This window comes from Synchiropus splendidus, chromosome 6, assembly GCF_027744825.2.
Source record: "Synchiropus splendidus isolate RoL2022-P1 chromosome 6, RoL_Sspl_1.0, whole genome shotgun sequence".
In the NCBI taxonomy this organism is placed as follows: Eukaryota; Metazoa; Chordata; class Actinopteri; order Syngnathiformes; family Callionymidae; genus Synchiropus; species Synchiropus splendidus.
The window spans coordinates 15181654-15209632 of record NC_071339.1 but is presented as its reverse complement, the minus strand read 5'-3'; the positions used below and the strand labels follow the sequence as shown (position 1 = coordinate 15209632).

Here is a 27979-nt window from a genome sequence, read left to right as displayed (position 1 = left end):
CACTTTTTATTAGTTTCCAACTTGCTTAAAAAGGCCGTCTGGCATTATATAATTATATATAATTTGATCATATATATAATTATATATACATATATTCAAATGTTGAATAACAAAACACTAAAAACAAACAGGCAACTTAAAAAATAGGATTATTTTTAAGACAAATGAAAAGTAGCAAAAGAAGAGTTGAAATGGTCCCGATACAGTTTTCATACACGTCTGAGGGAAGAGTGGAGCCGACAGGAATGAAATATAAATAACCTGACAGTATGTACAAAAGGAGCGCGGCCGGTCAAGAGGACAGAGTAGAGCGAGTAACACTGCGAACGATTGGGGCTCCGTCGCTTTGGGTGATGGACGCCACAGGATTGAGAGTTCATCTGACGGGAATGTGAAGCCAGCTACACCTGATATTTGCAGTTTGACTACAGTTCAGTTCAAATCCCACGAGGCACTTCAGTCCGCTCAGTGACGCCGGCTGTTGGTCGTGTCTCACACGTTCTACAGTCATTCTGGTGCCACTGTCTGCAGTTTGGTTTTGTTCGATTTAAGGGCTTGTCTTTAGGTGCAACAGCGCAGCGAGCTCAGGAGGGCGCGTGCACCTTTTCCCGCTCTGGTTTGAGGCAACTCAAGCCGAGGGCGCACCGGAACAAAGGAATGTCTTCTGTTTTCGAGTGTTTAAGAACCTTCCAGCCGCGTCACTCATTTCCTGTGCGGAAAACGACCCGGCGCCCCTTGTTTAATGACATCATTCATCTTTCATTACAATCATGGGGCTCGGCCCCGCGTGACCCCATCTGGATGACAGGAGAAAAGCAAACGCTGCACGCTTCCGTCTTGTTAAAACCAAACATTCTCGGTGTTGGTGGCGGCGGTAACAGTATAAAAACTTTGACAGGAGGAAAGTGTTGCGCTGGATCACAGCGGTGCCACCCAGGAGGAATATGGCACTGGACGCCAACGATTCAGTCACTCCGGTGAACTAAAGGCCGAGTCATGGAGGTCACCACCCGAGTCGTCTCCGTGGTGCTCACGCACAAACTCCTTATATAGTTATAGGTATAGAGCAATAGAATACAGGAGCCACCTGAAAATGCAGCCAAAACTCAAAACTTTGAGTAAAACCAAAGTCATAAGATGCAACACAATCAGTATTTATATCTATTTACACGCAGCGAAGGAGTGGATGGCAGAGTATCACAAAATAGTCAGAAGGCATCTCAGTTGTGCGCTCCAAAGCAAGTCCGCCGGTCGCTTCCCTTTTCCCTTCAGACCGCTTCTCTCACCAAACTCTGCAGGAGACCAGTCTTACGAGTGCGTTCGTGCGAGCGAGCCGGACAGTTCTCTACTTGAAATTGGCGTAGTCGGAGAAGGCATCGATGTATTCCTGGACCACCTTGTAGCAGAACTCGTACTGCTCCTGAGGAGGAAGAGGACATTTAACTTACAGGTTTCAGACCGTGACTCCCTGAGGTTCCCTGAGGTTCCCTGAGGCGTCTGACTCAAACCTGTCAATCATTGACATGAGACCCGTGTCTTTTTTATTGATTATAAAGTATTCATTTTCCAAGTGTAATTTCGCACTGAAAGCTATCGATGCTCTTTTTTCTTTTTGCCAGATAAACAAACGTAATAATGGCAATGATATTGCTGAATATCAATAAAAATGATGGTGATGGAGAGCGTGACCGTGCAGCCCTATGTGACCTTTCAACACCAAAGGTCAAGAGAGCTGAGCTAAGATTGCTGTCAAAGGAAAGAGACTTTGGTCCACTGAGGTCAAACAACCAGGTTTGGTTGGTGCTTGTTAGTTTGTGCTGTGAGAAACAGGCACGTGTCAAGAAATCAAGAAATGTCTGAGCGGATGCTTCTGTTGCAGTGGAAATCTCTGTCTTCCACCTTGAACCCGAATATCTTCCCCAGGAAACGGATCATATTAATAATCGTCCAACATAGACTAACGGCAGTGAGAAATTGTTTTCCTGTGTCACCTTGCTGCCTCTAGAGGGCGCCACCGTAGCGCGTCTCAGAACAGTAGGAACGCCATCAGTGCTCGTGCTCACCAGTGTCTGCACCATGTGGGGTCTCTGCAGTCGGAGGCTCTTGACCGTCTGGAACACGTCCAAGATCCCCTCTGCCTTCACTCTCTCCAGGACCGTGCTCAGCGCACAGAAGGTCCCCGTCCGGCCCGCGCCAGCACTGGACACACATGCGAGCATCAACCTCTGGTTTTCTGCTGACATCAGCGCCTCTGGAGTGAGGCTCTCACCTGCAGTGCACAGTGATGGGATGGTTCCCCGACTGCTGCTGCTGTTTCTGCACCGCGGCGATGATGTTGATCATGCCCTTCCCGTCTGTGGGGATGCCCACCTCCGGCCAGCCGTGGAAGTGGAACTGACGTACGGCTCGGGGCTTGTTTTCCTGCGGGTGGATCGGACACGTGAGGCAGCTGCTGACACCACCAGAGAGCTGCTCCCGACACGGCTCCTACCCTGACGTTGGTGACCAGGAGGTCACGGACTGTGTAGCTTTCACTCTCCTCCTCCCTTTTGATCTCGATGGAGATGTCCCCGTAGACCACCACTCCATCGCTGGGCCAGTACTGGGCACACTTCTCCTGAGGGACGGACGATGACGTGAGCAGCACAGTTGTTGCAGGAGAGTGTTGAGAATCCCAACTCATATCACCAGAATCTATCACCAGTGATTTTCATCCTTTATTCTTAAGCAGGATATTCTAAATGTTAACAGAATTTTTTTTATCAGTCAAGTTCCCCAAAAATGAAGCTCAAAATCAGACACTGATTCTTGCAATGGGCCAAAATAACCACAACACACATCAAGAGTCTGTCCCAGCACTGATCCGGAAGCATGTTGTCCAAGCCAGAAATCTCCAGCGCGCACACTTGACACAGCAAAGAAGAAGCATGAGCACAACTGGAAAACGCAGACGGGCTGATGGTGGTCACGGGTGTTTTACGGAAAAATCACAAAAGAAAAATTCTAATAACCAACAGCCCAACACATCTGCTGATCGTGGAACAACAGTAAAAGTCGCCCAAGCAGATGGGTCCGAACACGCACCTGGCCTCTCTCCTCCAGCTCCGTCAGCATGACGATAGAGCAGCTCCTCCACTCCCAGATCATCCTCCAGAAGTCCTCGATGGTGTGCTGCAGCGGCCCCTGGCTTGCCATGTAGGAGTCCTTCTGACGGTAGCCCTGCGGTCACATGACGACTGTGTTCAGCAGACGATCACCAAACGCACCAAGCCCTGGCGACGCTCACGTCAATGAAGGAGGCGTTGACGTAGTCCGTGTTCTCCTCGCCTCGCTTGACCGGGATGATGACTCTGTTGAACTCGTCTGTGCAGGAGAGGAGGATCAGCACCACAACCACACCTGGGGTTTCTGAGCAGAACACTCACATGGAATGATCTGCAGGACTCGGTTCTTCTTCATGTTCGCTGGCAGGTTGCCTGTTCTCATCTTGTCATTTTGGATTTTGATGGACGTCAGTTTCTGGACGGACGGAGACTTTTCAGTCGAGAGGAATGTTCTGCAATACACACGAGTGTCTCCACACACCTTGAACTCAGCCTCCAGACCGCTGCCTGCTCCTGGTGAGGGTGTGTAGAGTTTGGCTAGGTGGGACTCCAGCGAGGTCACTTCCAGCTCTGTGTCTCCATACAGGTAATGCTCCAACAACGCCTGGAAGATGAACACGTACTGCATCTGCGGAGAGAGACGGATGAATGAACAATGGAGCTAGTCCTCAAGCTTCCATGGACCTGAGGAGCAAGTCTTACATCTGTCTGCACCATCTGACAGCGCTGCGCTCGGATCCTGGTGACGAAGCCGAACACATCCACCTTCCTCTCCGCGATCATCATGTCCAACATGGCGTCGATGACTATAAAGGTACCGGTCCGACCCACTCCGGCGCTTTGACGGAGACCATTGTTAGTGACCACAGAGGCGGATGAGAGTGGAGCAGAGGGTGGTCCTGTAGTCACCTGCAGTGGACGACGATGGGTCCTGCGTACGGAGGGTTGCACGTCTTCACTTTCTTGAGGAACTTCAGCATCCCGATCGGCGTGAAGGGAACCCCGAAATCTGGCCAACTGGTGAAGTGAAACTGGGTGACGAGTCTTTGAGGCTTTTTCCCCGAGACATCTCCAACCTGAGAGGCACAGTGGACACATGACAGCTGTGTTCTCGAGGTCTCCGCGAGGGAAAGATGGAGCAAGAGGCTGGGAGGCAGGTCAGTGCTGCGTCCTCAGTCATGATGACTAAGCATGTCGTGGAGAAGAGAGACCTGAGCCATAAGGCTCCATTACTCAGTATGGTGGACGGTGTCCTGTGTGGGGTGAATAGACTCTCCCTCCCAGAGTGACAAGCTCAGTCATCCAGGAGAAATTCAGATCAGAGCCACTGCTCCAACACATGGGTTGAGGTAGACTCCTCATGAATTTCTCTGCTCGGAGCATGTCTAACTGCGAGGAGGCCATGGGACAGACTGGAGAAACAATGTCCCCATGTCGATCTGTGAACATCTGAGTATCCCAATGGCTGCTGCCCCAGTGATGCATCCTCCTTTTAGCCATGGGTTCAGAGGACTCTACGGACTGGGGTCACGACCCACAGACGGGTCAGGACCTCCTGTCTGGTTACCTGCTGGATGCAGAACTTGCGGATGGTGTAGTCCACGAGCACCATGGTGTCCTCCACTGATACACGGATGTTCCCATAAGTCCAGCAGCCCTGGTCCGGCCAGTACTGAGCACACTTACACTGCAGCGGGGAGATGAGGGACATCAGGGACTTGCATCACTCCTCCACACGTATCACACTTTTCACTCCGCTCACGTTCAGCACTCATAAAACACATCTATAATCTCTGCTACCTCTTTCCTCTCCTTCAGGTTGGTCACCATGACGATCGTGGCCGTGTTCTGCTCCCAGATCATCCTCCAGTAGTCGTTCACAGTTTCCTCCTTCGGGCCTGGAAGCGCAGCACAAATGTGAAGCACGAGATTGCAACATGACAATGACGTGGTCCTGGAGTGGAAAAGTACCTTGAGCCGCGATGAACTTGTTTTTCTCCTGGTACCCCTGCAGAGAGCAGGCCCGAGGCCTGACGTGAGCACGGGTTTGTTTGTTCGGTAACCTTATAGCTGAAGGAGTACGTACGTTTATGAAGGAGGCATTGATGAAGTCCGAGTCCGGGACTCCCTCCAGGGACGAGAGGTGAACCCTCGAATGATCATCTGAGGAGAGACACGCAGGACACGTGAAGAGAAACTCAAACCAGAGCAGCAGATCACTGACTTTTGATTTCACCAGTCTGAATGAGACTTTAATTCATGAGAATGAATGAATAGACACAGGATATTAGTACATTTTAATATTTTACTCATCATAAACAAGGTGTGTGTATTCTTCACTTATGACCTTCACTTTGCAACAAAAAAAAGAAGTTAACCTTGTCATCAAAGAGTCACCAAACTGTTTATGTTTGTGATCGAAGCTGATGTCACTGATGTAGCTGAGGTTGAGGGAAGTCGTGTTCACGGTGCGTTTCTCCAGCAAATGGCATGCATCATGCTAACGTACATTCAACCTCAGCCCTTTTTTAAGCTAAATAACGCTGGTATGGGAAGCAAGCGGAGTTCCACTTAAGGTGTGTGTGATGGCGAACACGGACCGGAACCAAGTGATGAGGTCAGCTGTCATAAGTTCTGTCAAAATACTTGACTGTGGTCATCAGGTCAAAAATGTTTCAGTTCATTTGGCTTTAACTTTGGTGAGTGTTAAACTTGACGTTACAAATATGAGGTGCGTTTTAAAGCAGTTACACGTCCCTGTTTGTTCAGCTGTGATGGGTTGATGGTGGTGCTACCGGTCTGATAGCACAGTAATAACCACAGAGAAACTGCCACACAGTTGATCTGTGAAGACTTCCGTGAGATCAGACAAGCCAAGGCTACTTGAACCCAATAGACTGTAGTAAAGTTACACTGCAATTATACGCCTATCACAGTACATTTTTTCTGTCCTGTTCTTGACCCAGTCTGGACACTCTCTGGTCTTGATAGTGTCCCGGTCTGAGAACAAGTCCATGTTCTGAGACCAGAAAATCTCACTTGCGTTCTCCATTAGAATCCGAGTGTGATCCCAAATACATTATGACCTGCAGTCCAAGCAAAAACCTCCAGTGAATCTGCTCAAAATCCATAACACTGGAATTCAGGAGCCTCGTGTTCAGATTATTCATCTTCTGTACGGTGAGTAACACAGAGTCTTGTCAGCACAAAGGCATCTTTTGTCAGCTAGCTAGCGTCAGGCCAGCAGCCTCACTCACATGGCAGGATGTTGACGTATCTGTTCTTCTCTTTATTCTCCTCTTTGGCTGCAGCGTCACATGACGCCTGGATGGGACACACCGGGAGAGCCTACAGAGAGAAACATGATCAGAAGGACAACACCGCCACCTGGACCACTGGTCTCTATCATCCTAATATGCAACATCTCCGCTCTCCAGATGAGTCCTCAAGTTTATGAAGGTTCTCAGCTGTGTGTATCATCAGGGGGCGCTGTTCTGTGAGGGCCTTACGTTGAACTCTTCCCGGAACAGCTTGTTGTCATCAGCCATGCGGCGGTTCATTTCTTCCTCCAGTTTATCGACAGGAAGCGGCGGGTACTTCCTGTTGGTGCTGGGTGAGCGGGCCAAGAGCGGCACACTTTGGAGTTCTGCAGGAAGAGCGAGGGAAGATGTGACACGGCAGTTGACAGTGGAAAACAGCGGGAATATCCAACTTCAATTATATAAATCATGCCAGTGAAAATGTTCGGGGGCGCCAGATAGGAATTGCAGTTGTCACTGTCGTTACATTACAGGACCACCAGAGGGCGGCGTGGTTCCAGATAATTGGTGGTTGGGTAATAAAGGGGGAAAGAAAGCTCTCAGAAAAAAAAACAAGCACAGACAGTGAGGGAACAGTGATGTCTAACCACTACCCGCTCTGAGAGACGTTTGGTGCTGCAGGACACTCACCTGTGTCGTCGGATCGTCCGTTGGTCAGTCTGAAGGAGTTGGAGTGGCTTCCTGCCTGCTTGTACCTTTTAAACCTGAGAAACAGAGAGACAGTGAGGAAGAAACACAGAGCACCTGAAGGCCGCACCGCTGCCTCGTAACGCAGCGCTCACCTGAGCATGTAGAGCACGATGACGATGAAGATGATGACCAGCAGCGAGGACAGCGCCACCATCACGGCGATGACAGGCATGTCATCTGAATGGTCGTCATCTGTGAGAGTGTAAAGAACAAAGAGGAGCTGTCGGTGTGAGTCAGAGCTGTGCGTGGAAACCTTTGCCAAATTCTCCAGCGATTACAGCGCTGTTACAGCTGTGATGTCGAGCTGGCTGTTCCAGAGTCACTACACTTTCAGCGAGTGGCTTCACAGGCATCCAAACACTCCTGAATTATTCCCTCTGATGAATGTTACTTGGGAAGGAACAGAGCAGCTCAAGCTCGATCCTAAATGAATCGATCCTGCTCCGGAGCTGCGGCTCCACTCCGAGTCTCTGACCGCAGCGTGCACTCCACTGTGTGAGGACATTAAGTCTTCTACACACCTGAAAGTCCGTCTGACACTCACTCACTTGGATGAGAACTGTTCCAGCGAGGAAAATCTTGTTGTCTGTGGAATATAAACCCTGAAATGGTACATGCTGTTGCATGACTGTGGCCCACCAGTGTGTCCTGATGTTGAGTTGGAAAACTCAGTTACGTGTCTTTTCATTTTACAGCGTTATCGCGTTGCTGCATCTCTCGCTTTAGAAGGGCAGCTGAGCCTGAGAATGTTTCTACAGCAGGTTCCTCTGGAGACACTTTTTATGGTTGCTCCTGCTGCTTATTTATGGCCAAGTCATTCGATTTAAGGCCCAAGATGGCCCCCAGGCCTGACCTTGGACACCCTTGGACGACATGATTCTCTCACCACAGCAGTTCAACCGTAGACCAAACTTCTCAGTCTACGACTTCGGTGTTAATATTTCAGCGACAGCTCGTTCCCTCTGGCAAATAAATCACAGTTTAACAGCAGCTTAACCATTTGTGTGTTCTGGAAACACCTAACCCGCTAAATATTAAAACAGTGACACGCGAGGCAGATTTAGCTGAATAATTCAGAGTTTGAATATTCAGCATGAAAAAGCATCCACGGCATCGTTGTTGTTTCACTGTGAAGCTGTCAACAGCTCCTCTGCAGTAACACAACACTGACAGGACAGAAATGGTCGACTGGCTCGCATGAGTAAGTGCACACACTTGTGACCTTTCAGTGCCACACAAAAGCCAGGAGTGTGTGAACCATTTGTGCGCTGACGACCGGTCTGTAAGACACATTAGAGCCCAACAAAAGAGACTTCTCTAGACACATGGAGCTAACAATGCTCTGTCCAAATCAGCTGTTGCACGCGGTACCTCCGAATTCAAGAGAGCTCTGTGGACAAACATGCAGAGGGACGACCTGGTGCGACCCCATGACCTGAGTCTTTTCTCTGAGGAGAGGGTTAGACAGAGGCCCAGTAATGTTGCATTAAGAAGTTCCCCCTCAGAACAATGTGTAGATTGAGAAGCGCCGCGGCGGCACAGCTTGCAGCCGGTGTCATGTGGAAGTGACGCGCTCCGGATGGATTAGACGGCATCCGAACCTGCTCAATAGGCAGCCGGAGGGAAACAATCGGCCAATTATATAACGCTGATCAACTCATGCTCATCGTCTTATATAATAGAAGAAGGCCCCATGTGTTTATGTCGAGCAGCAGCAGAGCTCAGCATCAACAGCACACTCAGCTGCTGTAGTCCTCCTCTATGAGAGTTACACACTGACATTGTCAATGGCTGATTTAGCTACACAAACCTCATCAGTCACGCAATAAACGGATAGAACCACACACATGTGAGCCTCAGTTTATCTTTAAAGAAAGAGATGCTTTGAGGATGTTTCACCTAAAGTCTTAACAAACATCTCCGGCACCGCCACACAGGGACAGAGTCCATGTATCTACACAAGTTTCTCTCATTCTTAAACACAGATCCGTGGGTCTGTCACCATGGCTGTTGACATCATAGCTCCGCCCTCCTAACCCTATGACCCCGGTAACTACAGACTAGTACTCGCTCTTAAGTCCATTTGTTGCTCCACGGTTCGTTTTGTTCACTACCCCATGTGGGACAACTAAAGGACATCTATCCATCTACTAGGGATGGGCAATATGGACAAAAAAAGTTATCGCGTTAAATGTTGTAATTTCTGCAATAACGATAATACTCGTGATAAATCAAATTTTGTTGTATTCCATGTGTTGGACACACTACAGTCTCTCTTTTTATGATGAAAGATATTAGTGGAGTTTGTCTCCAACATCATTATTTGTTAATGTTCAAATATACAGTAAGAGTCAAGTGTAGAGATGAGAAAGTCAATGTTTCACGTCTCTGGTAGAATCCAGACGTGTCTGACAGACTGCTCTGCCAGTTTTATTTAGGGGTTAAATTGAGACGTCTGTCTGCAGTATCTCATGTCTCTTAACAGTTGACTTTGACTATGGACCAGTCTGGACACATTTCCTAGATGCTACTGAAGAAATATTCGAAATAACGTGAATTTAGTCATGTTCTTTTCTCTGAATCATGATACAAACTGTCAGTCCTTTCTCTTGTGTGATGAAAAACCTTTTCACAATTCTCTCTCCTAAAATGGCTATTTTCCATTGCCTTATTAAAGATTTCGCTCATACTTTACGCGGAAGAGGACGCCGCCGCCAATACCGGAGAGGAGCTCCATCCAATATCCAACTATTTTCAGCAGGGTGTTTCGCAGAGGGTACTGCAGCGGGATACCTGCATGTGTTGATGTGAACCAAGGCAGACGACCATGTCAGAGAACCTATGAGGACCACTCCATCTAATAAAAGAAACAGGGATCCAGAGACTCAGAGTCGACCAGCGTCATTATCAGAGGTTCCCTGTATTAAAAATAAGTTTAAAACTATGATCGTGAATCAAAGTCCACCACACTTTCCACAACTGTCACACGCCGCTGTCGGCTGCGGCGCGCCGTCACGGTCTCATTATGTTGACATGTGTCCAACACCAAATCATCTCCCCCAGAATATGAAATGATAGCGGACAGCAGCTGAGGAAGTGAGGCGCAGATTAACACTTCTATCTTGTCAAAACTTTCTTTTTATCTGATATTCCATCACTTTTCTCCCAAAATTAAAATTTGAGGCGTCTTCTTTGTCTGTGCTTCAGCTATTCCGGTACTTTTCCAGGCAAATGGATCCTTGTCACGCCAGGATCTTCCCTGGGCTGCTACAACGACGTCTAAAAGCATAGAAGTGTTCAACTATCAGTATTAAATATTAAAGGTCGTCTCTTGACCAGAAAGCTCACTCTGTTGTTCCTCTCATCCGCTGCATTAAAGTTAAAACTGCAGTGCTGCAACCAAACCTGACTGGCACTGAAGTGACATGGCCACTGAAGCAGAAATCTGGTTTTGGAGAAGTGATCTTCTGTAAGAGTGTGAGATATTTTTAATGTCATGCCGCACAGATCTGATGGAACGCGGAGACTCGGAAAAGGAAGCTCTCAAACTCTGGTATGTTTCGCCTGAATCCATCAGGAGACGCTTCCTAGAGGCGCCACTGTTTAGAGAGATCACAGTTCAGCCAGAATTGTAGTCGTCTTTAAACCGGGTCCAAGGTCTGGCCTGGGGGCCATCTGGCACCGGCTCTCCAGCACCATAAACAAACACAGTATCTCCGTGTTTCACCTTACGTCAGCTCTTTTTGACATGATGCTGTCAGTCAAATGAAAGTGTCGACATTTAATACTTCACTACTAACACCTTGTGTTGAGTGCAGACTATGTTTTTAAAGCAAAGGTTTGACGCCTTCTAAAGATGTGAAGAAGTGTCTTAAACTTTAGATATTTTGTCACATTTCAATGTTTTCTCAATTTTATGTTTTCCACCGTTCTCCGATCACTCTTGCAAGACTTCTTCCCACTGGCTATAAATAAACAGGATGATAGCTGACTCTGAGGGGGCTTTTACACGATGGACTTCGTCTCGGTAACAAAGGCTGTTTGGCTGAAATATCATCGTTCATGGACATGTGACCTGTGATGGACTGGAGATCAGGGGTGACCACAGACCATCACAACTTTCTTAAGAAGCAAGCTCAAGATAATGAACAAACAACTCCAGATGATTTCAGATCAGACTACACTTTTATATAAACCAGTCCTCAATCTTCAAGTTTCTCTTCTAAAGGAATCTGATCAGAACTGACCCCTGTTCACCTTCCAGATTATCATTCCCAGCACCTCCAGGAGCATCCTCAGTTCACTGCAGCTGGAGGAAGAGGAGCTTCTTTGTTCCAGTCCTCCACCTCTTTCACACTGAATAGCGAGTCCACTCCTTGTGGTACTCCCATGTGGAGTGGAGAGACCCCTGCACTGAGAAATATCCCTGACAGTCTGACACAATGCTTTCATGCTCTGTTCAGATGCAGGACTTTATGCGTAACAACGTCAGCAGGGAAACCTGAAGTTCAGGGTTTGGGCTGGTAACCACAACAAGTTGATCAGAACCTTCTGTCGTTACGATAGAAGCTATCATTGAAAACAGAACCAGACACTGCCATGTGACTCTTCTCTGAGCAGCTGACCATCCAAACCCACAAGTCAAGATAGGGGCTTCATGTCTGGCAGCTATTGTTGACACAGTTGAACCAGACTCACAGGAGGCGCTGTAGCTGTCTCTCAGGCAAGCGCAGCTACTCACCATTTGGGCTGGTGTTGTCGTCGTCGGCAGGTTCTGTGGTGGTCTCGCTCTCATCGTAGTAGTCCAAGTGTGAAAATGGTGTTGTGGTGTCCGGAGCTATGAAGTTGGTCATGTTCTCATGTCCTGGTACAGGAGAAGCGGATGGACTCTCCTGGCTTGGTTGCACTGGCGGGGCACCAGATGAAGGCGGTGGTTCAGGGCCAGGCAGCAGCCTGACGGTGCCGTTGGGTCCAGCCGGTTCACCGCTGTCACCACTGGCTGGGTCGAGAGTCGCCCCTGCTTTGGTTTTAAGAGTCGTCAACAGGCCAACAGTGGGTTGGGGAGTCATGGGGGGCGCCGCGGGAGCATTTGTGGGTACCGCCGTAATGGTGACTGAGGGTGCCGCCGGTGGGTCTGTAGGTTTGGGTGCAAGGTTTGGTGGATCTGAGTGAGAGAAGACGAAGATATGCTTTTCATCTTTTCAGAAGAAGAGTGATGGACTGTGATTTTAGTCTTACTTGTAACGGGTTTGTCATCCTGGGCTGAGGCCCCAAGGGCGAGCGTGAGCAGCAGGACCAGGGGACACACACCCATTCTGCCCTGTGGCAGAAGAAAGCTCAATATTTAAGTCTGTAAATGCACAATATTGGGCTTCCAATCTCAAATATTATCATGAAAAACATTTTTTGTGTTTCAAAAGATATGGCAGTATTATGCCGATGCAAACAAATACAAATGATATTTTCATTTTGTTTACTGTTTATACGAGAAACTGTTTCAATATGTCCATTCTCAACATTGCCAGCATCAAAGTCAACAAATATCTGAGATCGTGTTCAAAACTGCAAACAAAATATATAAATCATCAAATTCATATTTAGCAGACCTGTCATTAGCACACAGCAGAATGCATGGGGTGCCCGATACCTTTTTCCCACCAATGTGTTACTGAGGTAAAAAAAAGTTTGAAAGTGTGTTTGATGTGTCTACCTGAAGGAGGGATGTTGACATCAGTCACTCATTCGCACACCGCAGATCTGAAAAGAAAAGACAGGATTAATGGGGTTAATTCTGCCATGAAAAGATAATCCTGACAGATGAGGATTTTGGGCGAGTGATCATGTCAGCATGGTTATTTCATCATAACAAGCAAAAATAAATATCAAGACGTCAAGCTTCTTGATATTTATGAGACTAAATTATTTTAGATATCCCTGTCTCTGTTTTCACTTAGAAATGGAAGTAACTCTTAGAATGAGCCGTGACACTTGCAAAACTTTTTCATCAAAATGACATGGACTGAGCTCGTGTCACTGAACTGAAGCTCTTATTGGCAGAAAGTTTTGAAGGAGATGTGACTGTGGAGGAGGTGATGTCTCCACGGTCCCACACAGATGACAGTCAATCCACGTAGTCAGACGGTTTGATTTTGTTCGGCAGGATGTCAGAACCAACAACAATCGCCAGCTCTCACTCTGATCTGAGTTAACAACTGTTTGACTGCCGAGCTTTTAAATGCACTTCAAGTGGGTACTTCAGAACACTCCTGCCCCGTAAGCAGCCATCCAACTTACTGTATCTTTTGTGACTCCACATGCGATGTAGTCGTTTTCAATTACTGCGACATAATAAATGGATGGCTGTTTGACCCCGTCACACAGTGTATGTGTGAGGTGTCTAAAGCTGGGCAGTAATCGCAACATGCCATGTGTCAGCAGTGAGAGTGACTCAGGCTCCGAGCGTGACGAGGCTGGAAGAAAGCATGACGGGGACGATCTGTCTTTCATCCAATCTTACAGCTAACAAAGCTGTTGTCTCTCTGACGGAGCTGTGATAATCTCAGGACGTAATCCTATGGCCTTGAACGTGGAATAATCCAGCCCATCTGCTGACAGCAACTCTATAGCTCCGACCCTGGCCAAGCACCCGAGTGCTGCCACAAAAAAATGCTTTAAATCGGGGATTATTGCATCAGTGGGTAGAGGATAAATTGGGTGCTAAAAGCACTCGTGGAGCCAGTTGCCAACCTGATGTTTTGAACGGGGCCCATTCATTGCAGTGCTCACACTTGAGCCCCTGCTGCAGCCTGAAATGGAGCATGATAAGCGCTTATGTGGTCAATGAGGACACTATTAACCTACAAATCATATTGACAGAAGAGCATCTATTCCTGCAACAAGTGCAGGTTTGTAAATGAAACATCTGTCCACGAGTCCAGGCAGCACGTTTTTGAAACATGAAAGCAGAATGGCAGGAAGCTTCACCCCTGTCTGTGAGGTTAAACAACAACACAAAGAAACCTAAAAGCTTTCTCAAAGCTTGATCAAATCTGGGTCACTGTGATGCCCACAAATCAAAACAAAATCTACGCCCTTAAAAACAAGGTAAAGGATGGTACCAACACACTGGGCTTTGTGCCGCCAATGTAGACGATACAAACCGTATGGACAAATTCAAAATGGGCTCTGCAACAAAAACCTGGACTTCAAAAAAGAGTGCCATCTACTTGGAATGCTGACAGTACAACAAAAAAATTGAATATGCAGACTGCAATAAAAGCATTTCATGAAAATGCATCCCTAATAAGGCTTCAACAATTGTCGACTAAAGCAAGGTCATATGAGGAATCTGACGTTGGGCTGGAAATATCATGTCTTATGGAACTACAACATTCTATTTGAAGAATCATGAAGTAAATTAGAATAATGCAGCAAACTTTAACCAAAACATTTTCTTTGACCAAATTTTTTTTATTGTCATTTTATTTTAGAGACTGACTCCAGTAATCCAGAGAACAAAATCACAGCTGCCTCCTCTCCCACTATTATAAGTTATAAGTGTCTCCTAGTGCACTGGTTGTAGAGTGATGACAGCACTCTTTCCAAGTAAACATATACTCTGCGGGGAGGATTTGATTAGGTTCAATATGTTTTATTTGTCCCACAGTGGGTTGGTATTAAACTAAAGATCCCTACAATGCAAATGTAAATATGGATAACAGTTATCCCGAGATAATTTTTATGTCAAGATACAATCGTAATTCGTAAATGTCAGCGCATGCGTAACTGCCTCGCTGGCACATCATTTTGTATACATGCTCCTGGAGCCACTATGTCTCCCATGGCTTCGTTACTGTTCGTCAACGTTGTCATTCACTGTCTGCAAGTCTGTGCGCTTTTAACACTCGGATCAAGTGCCTTCTACTGAAAACAATACCACATGTGGCTAATCTATACGTATTACGCGACCCTGGAAGCGACATGCATGACTTTATTTTTTTATAACAAGATAAAAATTATCTCGAGATACAAATTATCATAACTGTTATCTCGAGATAAAAAAATAAAGTCATGCCTGCCAATTCCAATACGTATAGCTTAGCTACATGCGGTATTGTTTTCAGTAGAAGGCACTTGATCCGAGTGTTAAAAGCGCACAGACTTGCAGACAGTGAATGACAACATCGACAAACAGTTACAAAGACATGGGAGATATTGACATAGAGAGGCAGTTACGCATGCGCTGACATTTACTATTGTATCTTGAGATAAAAATTATTTTGAGATACTAATTATCACGAGATAAGTGTTATCTCGGGATAAAAAACTTAAAGTCATGCATGTCACATCCAAAAAAAATAAACACATGTCACTTCCAGGGCTGCGCCTTATTAGCATTTGTCTGATAAGCAATGACAATGGTTTATAACCATTTGAGTATTTTCCTGTGTGTCGATATCAAGTTTGAAATTTCAGTATTGTCAACCCTACAATTTGGCACACTAAAATAACTTACTGTATATAATTGTGGATGATAAACTATTTTCCTCGAATAAACTAATGGATTATCAATAACCAATGACACAATAATTACCAATGGTATAGCAAGAAAAGTAACAAAAGCAAACATAATAACATGCGGGCCCTGTATTAAAGCAAAGTCTTGTGTGTGTACTCGATTGGCACTCGATTAGTCTGCGTGCCGACCGGACTATCCGTATTACAAAGTAGTCTGTATAACAAAATAGGGACGGTTTGAGTACTTTTACCATTCTAGTGTCTTCTATCATGTGCAGGTTCCAGGAATACCTGGCAGCGTACTCAGGAGAGCTCTTCTGTAGTGTGATCATGGGAAAGAACTCTCTCTGTGCTACCACTTGATATGATACTATGATGATACATACCACTATTGTCGTGCTTGCTTTTGGGTCTTTCATTTGCTTTTATTGTTTTTTTTTTAACTTTGAATCTGACACATGAACTGTTATTTTAAAAAAATGTTTATTAATACATGACAGTCTTTTTAGAGTTCAGAGGGTAGTTTAGGTACATTATCAAACCCTGCACTAAGTTTACGCAAAAGCCGCTCAGTTTAACAAACAATATAAAAAAAAAAGCTTTATGGCAAAAGTGATTGGATCAGACTGTGAGATCAAACAGTGTTGACTCACGCCAAGCTCCCCTCCACCACATGATCAAATGTTTCCACTGTGTAAGTGAACGCCACACAGCTTGACTTGGAGCATCAAGCTTGGTAAAAGCAGAAATCAAAGCTCCCACTGTTGTCAGTAGCTTTCTAATCCACGATCTTCAAACCGCCCCAAAAGCCACATCACAACTGTTCAGTCGCTTCTCAACTGCTTGTTAAGTAGTAAAGAGGATTGGCAAGGTAGAAAAAAAAAGCCCAAAAAACTATGCGACTTATGTGAAATTGAACTAATTAGTGATTGGGCATAATTTAGGATGAGGAAAACTTTGTGGAACTATAATTGCTAACCATTTGCTTCAGCACCTTTCACCTGCAGCATAAATCTAACCTTGTTGCACATTCCACAAATATTTAAGCTGTTCAGCAGCAAACGCTCGACTTTCACCTCCAGCTAGTTTTTCTCTCGGAGGGGTACATATTGGTTTGAGCTGCAAGTGAACTTGGAAGGAGTAAGCGGATCAGCAGGACTCTACTGTCCTACTTCTGTGTTTCATGGACAGAAAGACCAGTCAGAATGTGGATTGGAGTCACAGTAGATTAAATTAAGGATTCTTTTCTGCAACAAGGAGGTTGTCTTTGAAAAGTGGAAACAGAAGCCAAAAGAGACAAAAGGGTCACAAATGATTCCACTCATTGAAGGTGTCTGACAAAAAACAGTAGCAGAGATGTGTAAGAACACCAGACATTCACCATTTCTGGCAAATCTGTAAAATATTTCACAGATTATACTGTGTGGTGATGAGCATGCGGCTAAAGTACAACCATGTTCGATGTAGACAGTGCAACTAAAGGCTCATCTTCAAGCGCTTTGTCATCGCAGGTCACTGGCTGACATTCACTGACATTTACAAGCCACTTTGGAGAGCCAGTCTGCTCATCTGAACCACGGTTAGCTGGGTCGCCGTCTACACGCAGTCCCAGACTCATTTAACAATAGGGTTCTCGCCCAAATCTCACCCAGCGCATTCACAGCATAAACTAATGAATATTAAATAATATGGGGAAAAAAGTGATCTTTTTTCGCCTACACTTGAAGCCCAAATTCCAGGTTGATATGTATGGAAGCTAATTCTTGTGTGAAATTTATACCAAAAGTGTATGTGATTAAAGCAGTTCCAATGTAAATAATATTATATAATAGAACATTTTACAAAAAAGAACTATATTGACAACCACTGATGCAGTCTTTCTGCCAGGCCTAATGAGTTCAAAAACAAACACACCAAACCTACAACACAGGAGTTTAACCCACTATCAGCTCGCCAGGTGGGTGTGGTCAGCTGTGCCTGGAAACTCAGTTCACAGAAAAGAAATGTGGCATACATTATTCAGCATTGAAATGAACAGCTGATCTTAAACTAATCAGGTTTGACACGACTGATATACTCTCAATGAATAAATGATTTTTCATTTCATACTTGTCAGCTCTCTGTCTATTGTTTGCTTCTCTCCAACACAAGTCCCCAAAAGTTCCTAATGAAGCATGACTCATTGTTCGGTCGGTGTAAGTGATATCAGCTGGACTCTCTCTCTCGCTCTCCGTCACTTCCCACGGGCGCCCACTTTCATCTTGGAGCCAGTTAACGCAGAGATGTGTGATGCGTCTGTGAAGTTGTGCAGTTCCTCTCTAACTGACGTGTGTGTTGGTCCACGACATTATTTATTGATGCGGAGCGAGCACTGCTTCTATTTGCGCCGTCTACTGTCAGCATTTCTGTTTAAAAGTGCAGCCTGCTGAAATTCACACTTACAATGTGACCCATTTATCAGAGTGTGTATTTGAGTGGTATGTAATATTTATACGCAGCCGTCGACAAGCTGCATTTACTGACCAGAATATACAACTCTAAACCACCTGTCTAAAATCTCCACTTGATTCTTCAACCATGTCCTGTTAGTGAAGTGAAAACTTTGCAGCAAGGGTGGGTGTTGCAGGGAAGTTCTGATTATAAAAATCAACAACACAACTATTGCCCATATTCCAGGAACCTTGAAATAGACAGGTACAGCTGTTTTTAGGAATATTGCACAAAAAACAAAGATGTTTTTTTGCACAGTTATCATAAATCTTTTGTATGGCTCTTTTTTTCCTTTCAAATTTCTGAAACTTACAGCTCAATCGTGAACGTACAGCATCACAGTTTATCATATTGCCCCCCTTATCTCACAGTGAGTATTGTGTTGCCAGATTCCCACTAATATGTCGCCCTGCTGCACAGTGGCAAGGGGTCAGCACACATTCCTCCCTTGTGACTCACTCATGTATATCCTTTATTTTTCCGAAAATGGGGACATTTTTCAAATACGATAAACAGGGAAATTGGATAAACAAAATGAATTTAATCTACGACACAGACTTAATACAATCAAAATACACACCATGACTGTTAAGAGTATGTAAACATGTAACATCTAGTCCATAGAGAAACTTATTATTTACTATTCCTGCACCTTATCCACTCTTTTCCGTCATAGTGATAGTTTTCTAATGTGATTCTGAAACGATTAATGAAATAACAATGGCTGATGGCCGTCGGACAACAGAGACCAGTGTCTTCAAAAAATCCAAGTGAAATAGTATAATTCAAAACATCCCTGAGCACATTCCTATAAGTGCACCATACACATCAAACACCAAGCCACCACCAACCTGTTTCTCTGGCAGGCAAACACCAACCTGCTCAAAGACTGCTGTTTGCACACTCTCTCTGCCGGCTGGGCTTTGCTTTGAAAAGAACAATGAAAAGCCAGAAAACCCACTTTTATTGATTGAGCGTACGTTTCCAGAAAACATTAAAATGACAACTGACATTCCATCTGTTCTCTGTGGTACCACTCTCCTGAGCTGGGCTGAGAAGAAGGCAAACGTCAGGAAAGAATTAACATCTTTCCAGCCATTCCTTCATTCTATTCCCACCACAGGAAGACTCGTCCATCCAAGAGCAGATGTGCAGCCCCCTTTTTCTATTTGGGCCGACTGCATAGGGAAGTGAGCATTTTTGGGGAGTAGCCAGAGCACTCAAGATGGAACCCTGAGACAGACAGCAATCGCACCATGGAGGGCAAAAATCAATATTTTGGCTGGAGCACTGCAGCATCCTCGCCACTCGCCACAACATCAAGACACGGCTGAGATGACCACTTGCTGTTAAAATGTATGTAGCCACACTGACGCACATCACATCTTAAAATCTGGGGTTGTAAAATCTTCCTGGCTTGTTTGGAAAGCTATATTGATCCTTCTGATGGAGATGACATCACAGCAGGCATCCACACATTAGCACAGTTGTGTCTTTGATTCTGAAGCAACGCAAGGATCATAGGCTCTTACTCACACAAGCAACATCACACAACGTGTTCTCTTCCACCATAAAGCTATTGTATAGAAGACTAAATCAGCCTCACCTGAGGTTCTACTTTACTTGGAAAGAGTTGCAAGTGACTTTAGTTGGATCAGATGATCCTTATTATAGCGGAACTAAAGATATGACCAACCCATATGCAATTATCACAATGAAATAACTTGTTCATAGACCGTCTTACTGAAACAGGGTACAATACTGAAGCTTGAGAACAAGATCTGATATGAAAGAGAGAAAGGGAGGCCCAAACCACCACTTCTTGTCCAGGTATATTTAATAAAAGTAAGGAGGAACTTGACACAACACGACTGAAATTCCACTCTTCCACTCTTAGCCTTTGTTGGTGCTACTCAGCCAACAGCTACATGCTCCTAAGCTTTTCATTTGGTTGAGAAACAAAGTTCACTATCAACCACTGGATGTCTCCCTCATCAACATGGCGAATATGACAGGTAACTCATTGTACATGATTTACCGCTGAAAACAATAACAACGATGAGAACTGAATATCCCTGGGAAGTTACTTTTCTCAATTGGTGCACAGACTATACACCTCTACTGCATTTGACAGTGGACACCGACTAAACAGAGCAGTGTGAGTCTGGAGGACTTCATTATTGTATTCATAATTGTAGTTTTAATTACATTAGGGTACTTCAGTGGATTTTCAACTATTGTATACATTGCATACATAAACCAGCATGTAGTAATAGGACCTTATATACTACTTTAATATATAGCCCATGCTAAATGTTAAGCTAAAATGTTAAGTGAAATCTGTGAAATCATGTCATGTCTGCTCAGGAAATGCGCTGGGATTTTTTATTTAAAATAAATACATAAAAACACAATTTGAAACTGAAATGATGTACTCAAATATCAGTACTCCCACTGGATCAGCAAAAAAATAGTAGTACTGATAAAACAACTGGACTTGCAAGAGATGTACACATGTAATAGAACAGAAAATGATTAACTATAATTTTTATTGTTGCCATCAGAATGTCCAATTTATCATCACCCATCCGTAACCAGTAAACTAGTGAAACTACATTTTGTGCACAGGTCAAAAGTGAGTATTTGAGACAAAGGTACTGCAACTAGTCTGATGAAGGGATCAAACACACACTCCATACAATACAAACAGTATTCCTACACTAGTAACCCCAGCCACAACTTCTTCAGTCTTAGCCCTACCGCATGTCAGTAACCCCATCTGAAGGACGATTTGTACTAGCTAGCTAATTTAGGTGCAGAAGAAGAAATCGTGAAAGCAATGCTGTCTTAGCAAAAGGTATTTGAGAACAATATCAAGTTTGATTCAAGTTTAATATCAAGTTTAAAAATAATGGCTGCAGAATGTTTAAGTGTCTCACTCTGGTAAAGTCACTCTCGAACAGCTATTACTGCATATTTTGCTAATTTTATTCCAGGTGTACAACCTTGTTTCAATCATCTTATGTTCCTTGTTGATGAAGGATTCATAATGGGCATGTTTTAGAGATGAGATGTGTCAGCCAGCGATCAAGTTGAGACCTATGCTGCCCTGTAACAGAGCTGCGAAAGGCGTTGGGCCATTCTGCTCAGACACTTGAAGGTGCAATATAAAAGTAGCCCAATTACATTACCATGACAACTACAGACAAAATGGGAGCTTGACACAAGGTGCCCATTTAATATGGAGAGTTCCCACTCAAGACCGGAGGCTTGAATTCCAAGACCTTATCCAAGTCTTTTCTGGCTGAACTAAAGCAAGGAGAGCTGGCTACACAGCGGCTGCTCGTGTTCCGCAAGTTCATTATGTCCAGCAGGAAATAGTTTGAACTGATCAGAGGACAAAAAAAATGCAACAGCAAAAGTTTATTTTCAACAAAGCTCATTCATAATTCCTTGACGATTCATGGAAGCAAAATATAGAGCACAGCAGGCGCAGCTGACTGGCGAGAGAGAGAGAAATATTTAAATTTGTCTTCCATAAGTCTTCCTGTTGGTCCAGAGGCTGCAGAGCAAGATAATAGCTGTCTGTCTGTCTCCATTCATGGCATATTAATACTGTTCTATGTCTTAAGAGGGCGGGAGAGGAAGGGGGCCAGGGGACCAGGAATACTCTGAATGCTTCGCTTGACGGGAGTCTGCAGTCGGACCAAACCGTGGCTGCTAGGACTCCTGCTCAGGAACAGACCACAGATTATACGTCCTCTGTGCCACACATAACAGCCACAATCCTCCGGACTTCCCTTTCTGAGGGATACTACTTTTCGCTGGTGCGGTTTATGTCCCTGTTGGCTTTATTTATGATCTGGCAAGTTGATGAAAAAGACCAAGCTTCAGCGTGCCCTCACGACTCATCACAGTTATGGGTGACCTCTGTCTGTTATTAAGTCCCGAGGGAACATTTAAAAGCGATGGCACTTGTTTGAGTGAGTCACGGTCGCTCTGCTCGAAAGCATTGTGGAGGTTTTCATGCAACACGCCAGGGGCCTGACTACCCACAATGGACACAGGGAGGACGTAGAGGCGAAAAGCATAGGCTTCCCACAGAAGCCACGCTGACCCTGGAGCGTGGCTCAGGGTCCAAATGGCCTGCAGAAAAGCCAAAAGAGATTACAGCTTTGTGCAATTTGAATTGCAGACATGCAAACAGATTACCACGTCCAATAAGCGATGACACACATGCACACAACAGATTAATTGAGCCGTTTAAAGCTCAACTATTGTTTCTTTGAAATGTATGAAATCTGAATATTTAATGGAAGCGTTATGGCTATAGAGTTGAGTCAAAGTACAAGACTTTCACTGAGGTCTTGACAGCAACATAAATGGCCCAGAGAGTTCTGTCAGATAGGCCCTCTTTGTGCACCCTGTTGTGAAGGCATTACTGGTGGGACAGAAAGTTAATCTCATGCACAGGATGTAGCCCACACGGCTGGTGTGCCCCTGGCAGACACGTCAACTTTAGCTGACACTACAGGAGACGCCGGCTCAGATCTGGAAATATACAGTACATTCAGTCTGGAATATTTAAGATCCCCATCTGGAGCAGCAGCAGGAAATAGTTTCCAAAATAAAAGCATTTGAGCATATCCTATTAGTGCAGACTCTTCGAACATACATCATGGCAGTGACCGCTACTGTCCTGTAATAATTGATGTAATAATTGTGTGATATGTATTATGACCACTAACCATCTTCTTAATTCTCTTCTTAATTCCAACCAGTGTTTAGTAATGCTATAACAAAAGATATGAGTCGATCAGTAAACCAATCAACTTATTTTAGAGGATGTAAACAGGACTCTAGGAGGTTTCAATGACCTGGATGAATGAGGAACCTCCAGAAGCATAGTCAACTCAGTTATCAATTAAAAGGCATTATCTATGCTACAATAATTATTTAAATAATGGTAACAATTCCAGGGGAAAGCTCAGATAGCTCTATTTTAAGGCATCTGTAAAACAAGCAGTATCACTTTCTTGGATTTTGTTAGAATGGAAACCCAAACTCCTGGTATCTGAAGTGACCATCCTAGTGCAGCCCTCCACTCCTCTTCCTGTGAGAGATTAGAAGCTCATCCTCGATAAGGGACAATTACCTTCAAGTCAGCGACCATGATGGTTCTCCAAAAATCTAATTTTATCGCCTTATCCCTTTTGAACTGCCGCCAAGAAAGACACACCCCTTTCTCTAGTATCATTGTTCATCATGTTTCCACCAGTGGAAAGTGGAGTTTAACAAATCAATGCCAAAAAAACACATACTTATCGCTGGTAGTAAAGTAGTTCCAAAGTTATGTAAACATTACTTTAGTGGTTGATGGTTAAGTGTCATGTTTTCATGTAGGGGAGTGTTGGTACTCTACGTTTTCCTCAACATACAGTACTTTTAGCAACAGTTTCAACCTTTGGAGACATCACTCCACTATATAGAGACCTCCAGGAGTCGTAAGACGTAAACAATACCGAGTGATTTGTTATCCACATCAAAATGTTTCCAAGGAGACGCCGTGTGCTGCTATTCCTGAAAAGGATATTTGTACTGAGGCTTGACAGTGAGCAGAGTAGACACAATCACAACACAAGTGCACCCATGACTACCTTTATACAGAACCAGTCTCCAAATGATTAACAGTGACAGGAACTATAAGTTAGAAAAACTAAACTACTTTTTTTCCTGCTTTGAATCGCTGAACTCTAAAATAGGGGTGGTCATTTTTTTTGGCCATTACTGATTGCCAATTTTTTGAAAGTCACAACAGGCAGGTGGCAATGTTTTTCCTATTCTTTTCTTTTTTTCACAACAAAATCAAACTCAAAAGTCCCTGTTTTATTCATAACGTATTAAACAACAATAACACCTGAATGGAAAACACTGAATGGAAAAAATTGCAATTTTTAAAGCAAAAATAAAACAATGCCGAACATGCGTAATATTGTGTTATATATATGTGTGTGTGTGTGTGTGTGTGTGTGTGTGTGTGTGTGTGTGTGTGTGTGTGTGTGTGTGCGTGTGTGTGTTTACAAGTTCCTCAGGTGATTTTTGGGAAGAAATTGCATTACTCTTAAGATTCATAAAGAAAGCACTTCAAATTGCCACTTGATGTAAATCAGTGTTACTTGTACTAAATGAAGAATGTGCTTTGTCTATCAAATACTTGCCACCTCACTGTCAACCTCCGCATCTGGTTCTAGAAATAGAAGAGCTGATTCATGAATCCTGACTGATTTAACGCTCATTTCCTGTATTGCTAAATATATGTCAACATGGTCGGGTGACACATCAGCAGCCTTGATAATCACGCTCTCTGTTTGGGCTAATCCTCTAAATGTAGCTGTGTTGATCCTGTCTGATAGAGAATTACGGAGCCCCTCCAAAGTAAAACATGTGGGTCTACAGGTGGAAACAAAAATACAACTCCGGCCCCACCCAGCCAGTCGACTCATAACACTGTGTCAGCAGTAGCAAGCTGAAATATAGATTTTTGGAAATGAAATCCAAAAGCCCCTCCGGCCCTGTCAAGAGATACTTCCTTTTCATATTCCATATTGAGGGCAGTTGTGTTGGGCTTCTTCTGAAAAAACCTTTTGCTATCCCGAGATAAAAATAACTCCTTTTTTCCCAAAATAGGTCGGAGGAGATAAGAGCAGACCCAAAATCAAGAGAGTCTCTCCTATATCTGCAGCAGGCCTGACGCTTGAATCACGAGAAGCTCTTGACAAGTGAGGGTGAAAGTTGTACATGTGGACTTGTCCGAACCTGACAGATGGAGGTCAGGCCGGGTCTGTCGACCCACAGGCAGAGGCATCTCACCAGTTGCAAGGGTTGAGGCTTGAGTTTTGCGCCTGGATGGAGCTAACATGACATGACACTTGAAGAGGAAACCTTATTAAGGAGTGGTGAGTGTGTGCTGCAGCTCACTGAAGCGTTCCAGATGTCGAATACTACAAGCTGAGGCTAACAAGCCGTCTCAGCCTGAAGGATGTTTCTTCTTAAAATAAAAAAAAGTACCTCACATCTGCCTGCATCGACAAAGGCACCTTGTTATTGCCTCTTTACTGAGCTTCATTAAAGACAATGTCGCCATGCATCACAGACAAAGGTTGACTTCCTCACACACAGACCAATTCAGCTGAGGGAGATGAGAGCCTAGGTCCGAGTGGATCCGCAATCACACCACATAGTCCTCTGGTCCGCGACCAGGTCACTTAAAAATGATGAAACAATGCAAGATTCTCTTGAGCTACTGAAGTCCATTGAAGTTTTTCTCAACAGCGCTACGTGTCTTGAGGTGAGAATGTCTTAGACACTAGAGAAATATGTAGCATGTCTTTCTATTTTATTTTTTATTTGACATTCATAGACAACAAAGCCATATTGAAGCAAAACGAGCACATCACCACATACATTATCTCCACAATCAATGTAATTCAAGTCAACATTGATTCTGGATATTCCACCCACTGTAAATGTTTCAGAAAAATCCATACCTTCTCTTATCTCTGCTGCTAATCTTTGTTTTTCTACAGTCATATAACAGTGCTGAGGAGGTAACAAAGTGCAGCATTATAGATTTAAAATGTGTCATTAATACAGGGACTGCTAACTGAGGTCCTCACATCAGCGTTTAAAACGCTCTCTTCACAACACCTTACATAAACCTGGAGGCTATTACACGATCTGATAGTTGGATAGTGGGACAAATCCATGTTCCTCTCCCTCACAGGAACAAACACACACTGACATTGAGATCCTTCAAAGGGCCCCTTCATGAATGACTTAACTCTTAACAAAAAATAGTTTCTACTTGCATCTGTATAAGGCCCAAGATTCCACGCCAATGTCTTCAGACAGTGAAAGTCTGTATGTTCACGAGGCTCTATTTCAAATGTATGTGTGTGTACACAAATGCATTTCAGTTAGCAACAAGAGCCCCCCAGTTAAAACTTCCTAGACACGTGTGTTTTAGTCCTACGCTTCTTCCACTGACCAGTTTGTGAGGTGTTCCATTCCAAACTCTCTTTAAAACGAATTTCCGTGATAACACCGGAGATAGCTGTCTAAATCTGACCCTCTGATCGGGAGGTAGAATCCCAGTGGGACTGAAGTAAACCTGTGTCAGCGCCCGGTGTCTCTCCGCCTAAGCCAACACTTGTTACCGACAACACCCACATTTCAGCCTGATATTTCCTCACGGCTGGAAAGCAAGTTGGGGAGAGGTTGCTCAAGGGGTACTCACATTCATGACACGTTATGTCAGCGGCTGGGAGAAGAAACACCCACCGCTGCCTGACAGATCCTTCGAGATCAGAGTTAGGCGACCCATTTCCAGTTGTGGGTGGCATGGAACCCCCTGCTCCTCCCCCGTCACCTCACCCTCCGTGGACGTGTAATAACAAATATTCCTGTGTAGTTTCCAGCGATTCAGGGACTAACACGTTGTCTCTAATAGCATACTGGTAACACACTTCTAAAATGTCTTCTCCCAGACCCTTTTTTTTCTCCAGGAACCCCCTCCCTGCCTCCGAGCTACTACCATTATGTTCCCCCCGACTGAAGGGGACTTCACAACTTTATAAACCTTGCTGATCAGTGTGTGTGTGTGAGAGAGAGAGTGAGAGAGCGCGAGAGAGCCCCGCATGAGACGGACAAAGCGATAGTTTGTGGGTTGACGGAGTGAGAAACATTCAGGCTAGTAACAAGTGTTCAAACTCACCGAGGCTCCTGGAGCGTAGATGGGGGGGACCCAGCAGGAAGAAAGGTCCACCAGCCGGGGTTCAGTTGTCTCGCGTCCACGTTTTTCAGCCCCTAGCCCCACTCTCCACACCCCTGGAGCCGAGAGCGTGAGCGGGGTGGGTGATAGCCGAGGAGGGAAGCTCGATTCGGGACACACTGCCAACACTTGGCTGTCACTTTAGCCGCCGATTCCAAGAAGCTATGGAGCCTCCACCGAGTAATCCTTCGCTCGGGTGGCTGTGCCGCGGGTTCCAGTGGTGCCTTCCCGGCCTTTCTGGATGGTAAATTCCACAGTTTATCCGCTGTATCCGGGCGCGTCAGCCGACCGCTCTAGTCCGCCATGTTGTGTGTCTGTCTACACGGGAAGAATGGGAAACAGAGAATTCCCAGGCGAGGCCACGCGGCCCACAGCGACACCCGCTGGTCAGGATTACACCCTCACCACGGTGCCCTCTCTCACTCCAACACAGTTGGTGACTCAAACTCAGGGGGTTCTAAGCACATTAACACAGGAGGCCTCACGTATGGATTTTTTTTACTCCGTTTTAATAATTGGAGGCTAATTTAAATTAATTTCTGAATTGATCTGCATCAGTAGTTTTTAGAGCTTTCCAGATTAAGCATATTTCCCAACGAACTGTTATGTTCATGTGCATGTGAACTCTGAACTCTCACACTCACAAAGTCGAACTCTTTGAGTGTCAGATTTAAATATGAGATTGCATTGTGTCTTTGTCAAACTTATTCAGACAGGAACTCGAGGAAATCGTCTCAACCCGATTGCTCCTTGGGATGACACAGAGCCACTGGGAAACGCCTAAAATGATCATGTGGTCAGTTGCGTGATACTCATTCTGTCAAGTATGACTTCTTTAGTCTAGAGTTTTTGTTACCAACCACTGGCAATAGGAAATAAATTTGTGGAAATAAAGGGAGAAACATTGTTTTCCCTCATGAGAGTTCAGTTCCAAGATGGTAATGTGGAAACCTACCAAACATTCTGAAGTCGCTAAAAATGGACAGTGAAACAGTGTAACAGTCAGTGTAACGTCATGGTAACTAACA

The 27979-nt window shown here is 44.8% G+C and overlaps 1 protein-coding gene across 2 annotated transcripts; it reads right to left on the bottom strand.

Moving 5' to 3' along the window:
- Window positions 1-5: 5 nt before the first annotated feature.
- Window positions 6-27267, bottom strand: ptpra (protein tyrosine phosphatase receptor type A). Of its 2 annotated transcripts, none has more exons than XM_053867398.1 (22): window positions 26895-27267; window positions 12825-12871; window positions 12353-12434; window positions 11856-12278; window positions 7207-7306; window positions 7055-7128; window positions 6614-6750; window positions 6362-6452; window positions 5191-5267; window positions 5076-5112; window positions 4905-5002; window positions 4672-4791; window positions 4014-4180; window positions 3807-3942; window positions 3586-3732; window positions 3426-3519; window positions 3287-3363; window positions 3085-3219; window positions 2492-2617; window positions 2270-2421; window positions 2064-2199; window positions 6-1420 (listed from the first exon to the last, which is right to left on the bottom strand). In XM_053867398.1, exons 2-22 carry the CDS (start codon window positions 12843-12845, stop codon window positions 1346-1348), a joined length of 2505 nt encoding a protein of 834 aa, XP_053723373.1. In that variant the 5' UTR covers window positions 12846-12871; window positions 26895-27267; the 3' UTR covers window positions 6-1345. The 2 variants fall into 2 exon arrangements, with proteins under 2 accessions (XP_053723373.1, XP_053723374.1); XM_053867399.1 differs by lacking the exon at window positions 26895-27267 and adding an exon at window positions 26418-26679.
- Between the last annotated feature and the right edge of the window lie 712 nt (window positions 27268-27979).